The sequence below is a fragment of the Vigna unguiculata genome, chromosome 2 (assembly GCF_004118075.2).
Source record: "Vigna unguiculata cultivar IT97K-499-35 chromosome 2, ASM411807v1, whole genome shotgun sequence".
In the NCBI taxonomy this organism is placed as follows: Eukaryota; Viridiplantae; Streptophyta; class Magnoliopsida; order Fabales; family Fabaceae; genus Vigna; species Vigna unguiculata.
Window position 1 is genome coordinate 4,405,741 of NC_040280.1, and position 7,913 is coordinate 4,413,653.

Sequence of the window (7,913 nt, forward strand, 5' to 3'; positions counted from 1 at the left end):
ACGCCAAAAAAATTAATTAAAAAAAATTCTTGACAATTTTCATAGATAACGATAATTAAATTCCATAATCATATAAATACTAAAAATTAATAACTCATTGAAAATAATATAAAAATATTAAAAGTTTACATGACATCTAACTAATTTTAATCTTAAACTAATTGACATGAGAATGAGTTTGCATCAATTTGACTTGTTATGATCCATTTGGATAAGTGTGTATTAAATCTGAATACTTTCTACAACATCATTCTAACAATCATATTTAAAGGTCAAAATACGAAAAAAAATCCCAAATATCATGCAATATAGTATGATATCAGCGGTCTTGACTCCTAATAAAAAAATGTATTTATTTTCCGATTAGGATACTGGACCTGATTACATATATTTACTGTAATATAAAGATTTGATATAAAAACTAAAATCTGAATGCTCTTAAGGAGTATCGAATTTTTCTTTCTCTAAAATATTAATTATTTTTAAGTTTAATAATTTTTATTTTTTTCCTGATAATAATATATGTTCGAGTACATTGCATAGTTCCATAATATATTAATATATTTAGGGTTGGAAGATTAATGCTACCTATCATCATTATACCCAATAGTCTAATTTAAAAAGTTAAGATGAAGATAATTTAAATACATATTCATAATTCAATCCTTCAAAATGTCTTTAAAAATAAAATCATGAAATTCAAACTCCGAAAGGAATCTCAAATATAATTGATTTATCATAAGAATATTATTTCAACAAACTTAAAATCTAGAAGAATATATATTATTAAAAAGTTGTTTTAGTTATTTTAATTTTGGAAGAAAGATAATTTATATGGGTGGTATGGTTCCACAATCAGAAAACAAAGTTTTGCTTTTTGTCAAAAACCGAAAAAACGTGGCTGTTTCTTGAGACAGTTGTTGCATTCCGACCAGTGACTGAATGGACACAAAATGCGTATCATGCCCTCTAAACTTCAAGTCAACCTCGTCTTCTATTTCTATTTATTGAATTCTCACCACATTCGCCGTTCCCAACAACCAACCACCGCTTATGTTTTAACAGACACTTATATTTCTCATAACCCTTTCAGAACTAATCTCTGTTTAAGGTCGTTTTAAAAAATTAAGGAAATTGTTCAATCTTTCCGTTTTAATTGTAACTTTTGAGTAAGTTATATCTATCATATAGTAGTTTAATTATCATGACATGTGTTCAATATCTTCATATATTCTTATGTTTTGACGAAAATGTATAATTTTTGTATGGGCCCATTCTTTTGTCGTTTGTCTTCTGCGTGTAAATTCACGCGGTTAACGAGACTTGTTTTGGTTTTTCTTTGTACACTTTTGGTAGTACAAAACGTGATAATATTGATTTTAGTAAAATCTAAAGTAATAATACTACTACTCCATCCCATTCTGACTTATACGTTTAATCATAAAGTTTGGAATAAAAGTAGGGTAGGGATGATGATGAGGGTAACGGTTTCATTCTCTCATTTGAAACAAAATATTCATATTTGTATTTTGTATATTTAATGTTTATGATTTTTTTATATTTTTTATTTAACAGTTTCATTGTCTCATTTGAATAAAATATTCATATCCGTCTTTTTCTTTTACTATTTTAATTAAGTAATTTTTTATAAAATGAAAATCACATTAAAAAAATACATTTTTAATATTAAATATAAAAAATTATAATAATACAAATATTAAATAATTGTCTATTAATTATAGAAAAAAGTAATAAAAATAATCAAAGATAAAGATAAAGAGTATTGAGATAAAATAAATATGTATGTAGTTATTACTGTTCTCATACTTAATTTTAAAAAATAAGTATTATTTATACTTGTACTTAATTAATGTAATTTACTTTTATCAAAATTAGACGATTTCGAGAATACTCACCAATACAAAATTATTTGCTTGTGTCTTTTTTAACTTTTTTTTAAGTTTATAAGCAAAAGAATGCCATTGACTTTCACATATTTGAAGTTGCTTTCCATGTTGAATTAAATGTAACAAATTTGGGTTCATAAAATTTGCACATGTAAAGTGAACAAAAATAACTTTTCAAGTGAAATAATTTGATGAAAGAGTTTGAGGTTTAAAGAAATACTTAACAAGAGAGAAGGTGAATTAGCAGCAGCACGTGACGTTAACGAGGTGGTTTGAATAACACGGTACTTTGAAGCATTCTTCTGAGTCAGCATGCATTTTCCTCGAAATGTTAGGAACACGTCCACTGCTTATACTACATACCTTAATTTTCTCTCACTCTTTCCACTTGGGTCAACCATATGTTTCTTTACTTCTCACTCCTCCTCCTTCCAAGTCCACCATTCTGTCTCCTACTTCCAATTTTCCTTCTCTCCTCTTTTTTCTTTTCTCACAACACCACAATTCTCTCTTTTCCAAAATAGCACACATCTTCTGAGGCCTTATTTCTGTGTTTTTCCATCATGGGGTTCTCATATTTCCCTCCTTTCAAAATGGGCTTTCCGCAAAAAGGATTCTTTTGAGATGAGTTGGTGAGTTCTGTGCTGTATTTACTTCGGGTTTGGCCTCAATTTGGACTGCATGAAATGGCTTCTCTTCTGAGAAAGTTAAGGCCTTCTTCTGCGCCTGTTGCTGCCGTGAAAACTGAAGACAGCATAAACAGCAGCTATGAGTACTCCATTGCCATGGTCTACAATGGCCCTCCTCTCTGTTACTCCATTCCTGAAATTCCTGCTTTCAAAATCGACCAAATTCCAGTTGCAACCATTGCTTCTCTCTCTCACGATGACTTCTCTGTCCCAGTAATCCAACCTCTCAGCAAAAGCCTTAACAAGAGGAAGCAGAACCCGTGCTCACCAGATTCTGCTGTTCCTCAAAACTTGGATTCTCGTACGATTGATTCACCCGCACTTCTGTCTGGTACTGATGGTGATGATGATATGCACGAGAGTTTGGAGACTTTGAAAGTTCCCTGTGCTAGAGATGGCGCCATTCTTAACATAACTTTGGACACCACAGAATCAGGTCCAGGTTCAGGTTCAGGTTCAACCTCTCTTTTTGCTTCCTCTGATGGGATTTGTTCTTTGGGAGAAGAGGAGCAAGCAACAAGTCCGAAGCATGTGAAGCGTGTTTCTGCCGTGACCTTCTGTGATCCTGAGTCAAACTACATGGAGAGCGATAGTGATGAGTTTGGTGATTCTCAGGTTGAGAGTGTTCCTGTGATGGAACGCGCAGTGAGACCTGGGAAGAAGGGTTCTTGCTATAAGTGCCTAAAGGGGAACCGATTCACACCGAAGGAGGTTTGCATTGTTTGCAGTGCAAAGTATTGTCGCAGCTGTGTGGTGAGGGCCATGGGGTCCATGCCACAGGGACGAAAATGTGTGACTTGCATTGGATACAGAATTGATGAAAGAAAAAGGAGGAAACTGGGGAAATCTTCGCGGATGATGAAGCAGTTGCTTTCTGAGTTGATTGTGTCTGAAGTCATGGATAATGAAAAGTCTTGTGAAGAAAATCAAATACCACCAGAGCTTGTTTTTGTCAACTCACAACCTCTGGATCGGGAACAGCTTTTGTTGCTTCTGAATTGTCGAAATCCACCAAAACATCTTAAACCAGGATCCTATTGGTATGATAAAGCATCTGGATTTTGGGGAAAGGTGAAAACTTTATCTCAACAAATACTTACTTTACTTCACTCTGTTTAGGTCGTGTATGGGTGAAAACTTTATTAAACTCATGTTCAACAAGCTCTTATTATAATCTGAAAGGTTATGTCTTAAATTTGAACATAACTTTATTAAATTTGACTGTGCAGGAAGGTCAACCACCCAGTGAGGTTATCAGCCCCCAGCTGGTTGTTGGAGGTCGCTTGGACAAGTATGCAAGCAATGGAGACACAAATGTGATTATAAACGATCGCCTGATTACAAAAAAGGAGTTATGGGTACTGAAGGTTGTTGTCTTGAACAATATCCTATTCTATTGCTGCTTGCACATATATTTTTTATAGTATTAATCAAACTTTTGCACTGCATTGATTGTTGCAGTTGGCTGGAGTGCCGTGTGAGGGAACACCAAACTTTTGGGTGAACGCTGATGGATCATACAGGGAAGAGGGACAGAAGAATGATAGGGGGTGTATATGGGAAAAGGTGATCATTATTGAGATGCATGCTTCCTTTCCTTGTTTGGTTTTTTATAGCAATAACACCGCTCACTAATATTTTTGGATTTCCCTTTTGCAGCGCACAGCAAGGTTGGCTTGTGCAGTTCTGTCTTTGCCAGTTCCTTCTAAGTCTGCAACTCTTTCTTGTGAAGGTGAAACACCAAACAAAGACAGTCTTCCTCGGAAAATACTTCACAAATTTCTACTTGTTGGTTCTGTCAATTCTGGTGCATGTACTATATTTAAACAGGTAGATTTCTCCTTGAGAGAACTCATTTTTTCTTTTATTCATGCGCTGTACTATACTTTTTCTTTATGCTTTTAATCAAAACCTTCATTTTGAGTGACATTAAAGACTTGATTTTTAGGCCAAGCTTCTGTATAATGTGCCTTTCTCTGAAAATGAGCTCGAAAATATCAAGTTGGTGATCCAAAGCAACCTGTTTTCCTACCTTGGTATTCTGCTGGAGGGGCGTGCAAATTTTGAAACTGAGTTTTTGTTGAAGAATAGGAGAGAAAGGCCTGTGGCTGAATCCACTTCATCAGGTAATCAGTTCTCCCTTCTATAAAAGGTTAACCAGAAGGCCATTTCTATCTGGACTTTGGATGAAGTAGGGGGCAACAATTTTTTGAATATCTTCCTTTGTCTAAATTTTCTGGATAGTGTAGACTGTTGAGGAAGTTCTTAATTAGATGATAGAAGAAGCTTGTCTGCTATTAGTTGGATTGGGGATACGTGTTATGCAGAGAATTCATTAGTTTTAATTTGCAGCAGAGAATATCAGCAGTGATGAAGTTGAAACAACTCCCTATTCCATTGGCCCACGACTGAAAGCTTTCTCAGATTGGCTACTGAAATACATGGTGTCAGGTAACCTTGATGCAATATTTCCTGCTGCTATACGTGAATATGGACCACTTGTGGAAGGTGTGTGGAAGGACAAAGCCATTCAAGCAACGTATGACAGGCGAAATGAACTAGAAATGCTACCTAGAAGTGCAAACTATTTTCTGGACCGGGTAAGTTAATACTAGACAATAAATTGGCATGGTGTTTGCATCGTTGATTAGTTGACACATAATCAGATGATAAAACTAGACAATAAATTTGGATAAGATCTCAATGAAGCTTTATCCTTGTATTATTAGTACAGTTATAGTCTTGTTTTTTTCTTTTTCTCATTCAATCCCTTTTGAATGCCATGTGTTTCAATGAGGTTCATGTCGGTTAAGTTGATTGATTACTAGAGATTTTGTGAATTTAAGCAGAGGTGAAATTTTCTTGAACTGATAAACTTTAGCTATAATGATCTGATGAACAATTTATTGTCTCAACTCAACAGTAGATGAATAAATTTGGTTATGAATGTGGTAGGTGCATCACATCAATGAACACCAGCTAGGTTCATCAGAGTCTCATTATCTCTCACATGCAGGCTGTTGAAATTTCCAAGACAGACTACAAGCCATCTGATATGGACATCTTGTACGCTGAGGGCATATCGTTACCCAAAAGCCTCACTTCAATGGAATTTTCTTTTCCTAAATTAAGCACTGAGGACTCTTTGCATGCTGATTATCAACATGACTCTTCTCTCAGGTTCGAGCAGTTCTTATCACAGGAGCTTGTTACTTCTTATTTGAGTTTGCAGCCACTAATGTTTTTAAGTTTCTGGGTGATGTGTTAAAAGCTTTAAGTTGTTAACTGATTTCTTACTCCACTTTTTGTTCCATTTATAGATACCAATTGATCAGATTACATCCTAAAAGCCTTGGACCGAAGTGCAAGTGGTTGGAGATGTTCGAAGACACGGATGTTGTAATATTCTCAGTTGCTTTATCTGACTATGATGAGTACATTACAGACAGTGAAGGTGTTTCTACAAACAAAATGATGGTAGCTAAGGCTCTCTTTGAAAACATCATTGCACACCCAGCCTTTCATAACAAAAAATTTCTCCTAGTACTGACCAAATTTGATCTACTTGAGGAAAAGATTGAAGACGTTCCTCTACGGAAATGTGAATGGTTTAGTGATTTCAAACCATTTATCAGTCCCAATATGAAGAAAGGTTGTAGCAATGGCAATAACCCTTTGTTAGCTCAATCTGCTTTTCAATACATTGCTGTCAAGTTCAAGAGATTGTTCCACTCTCTCACTCACCGAATTCTCTTTGTTTCACTGGTTAATGGGTTGGAACCTGATACTGTTGATGAAGCTCTCAGAAATGGAAGGGAGGTCATGGAGTGGGAAAAATGGGACCCCTCTATTGTAACAGATCCAAAGTCAGAGATTACATCAACAAGCATTGAGGAGCCAAGTTACACATAATTTTAATTTTCTCCAAAATATTTGTACAGAGTTCATGGTTTTTCATGTGGGGATGAAAAGTGATAACAAAGTAAAATTTTGACTAGATTCATTAGGCTGGACCCAGATTATCTAGATATGATCTTGTTCACATGGGTCTCAGTCTTGCAAAATTCTATGTATAGATGTACTTGTACACCACGATACATAAAGGGAAGAACACAGAAAAGGGTTGGCATTTTGGCATCTGTAATGTGGATTGAAGATAATTTGTCTTCTATTTTTTTTGTGAAGAGAAGAGAACGATGTTCACTTGTTTGCACTTAATTGTCTAAGAGGATCAAAATCCATAAGCTAACCTTAAAATAGTAGGACTGTGAAAGAATAGTATAAGTTGAACTCTAAACCAAAGGAAAACAGAGAATATATAAACAACAAATAATCAAATAGAAACGAACTGTGACATGCGTCTATAAAAATATTCTTCAACTCTTGAAGGATTTCTTTCATAAAAGATAAACGAAAAATATATTTTCTGGATACATTCTACCTTTCAACATATGTTTCGTTTACATTTATGCAGTAAATGATGGTAATGACATAAAGAATTTTAAATTGGAAATTGAGTTTTGGAAAAGGAAGTATGAGAGAAAGAAATGATGGAAAGATTGGCACTCAAATACCAAATGACATGTTAATAATAAATTCAAGCGACTCTATTGTTACTGTTGTTCATAACACTTGTACATCATCGCTAGAGAGTATTAATGATCTTTCAGTTTTTCCAACACATTTATTTTAGCAAAATAATACTAAGATTCCCATAATTATATATATCTATTAGTATATATATAAAAATTAATATCTATTAGTATATTATGAAGGAACATCGAAGAAAACACAAAAAAAAATTCAAAAGAAAATGCAAATTCAAAATTATCTTGTAAAATCCTAACTTTTTGCTATCCAATATAATTTTTTTCAAGCGTTGAATATTGCTTCTTTATTTTGTTTAACATCAATAATTGAAATCGCGAATACACTTTCTTTTTTTAATCTTTGATACACGCATCCCAAATATATTCTTTCAGAACTAAAAAATGGATTCATTGATATTATCGTAAAATTGTTACTGAAGGAGAAACAAGTTTCCCAACCACTAACCCTTTTTAAAAACCTTTAATAATCAATGATATGCTACAACTTTTGAACTAGAGATTCTTGAATTTAAGGTTTCCATAAGCACTTTTATATATATCCTCCAACTTTCAGCATTGCAACAAAAAACCAGCAACTATAGACCAAACAGTTCTTCATTCTGGCAACCACAAACATCTATGAACTAAATCATACAACAAGATGAACAAAGAAACAACACTATTTCTGAGAACAAAAAGCAGAAATCATCAGCATGGCACAAATCTAT

General features: G+C 33.9%; 1 protein-coding gene across 2 annotated transcripts; it reads left to right on the forward strand.

The window, feature by feature from the left end:
• The first annotated feature begins 2,280 nt into the window (after window positions 1–2,280).
• Window positions 2,281–6,809, forward strand: LOC114173520 (extra-large guanine nucleotide-binding protein 1-like). 2 transcript variants are annotated; one of them, XM_028057977.1, is made up of 8 exons: window positions 2,281–3,667; window positions 3,826–3,963; window positions 4,058–4,162; window positions 4,256–4,426; window positions 4,545–4,722; window positions 4,949–5,196; window positions 5,613–5,776; window positions 5,917–6,809. In XM_028057977.1, the coding sequence occupies exons 1-8, from the start codon at window positions 2,594–2,596 to the stop codon at window positions 6,506–6,508; spliced, it is 2,670 nt and encodes an 889-aa protein (XP_027913778.1). In that variant the 5' UTR covers window positions 2,281–2,593; the 3' UTR covers window positions 6,509–6,809. The 2 variants fall into 2 exon arrangements, with proteins under 2 accessions (XP_027913778.1, XP_027913779.1); XM_028057978.1 differs by having other exon boundaries at window positions 4,952–5,196.
• The last annotated feature ends 1,104 nt before the right edge of the window (window positions 6,810–7,913 follow it).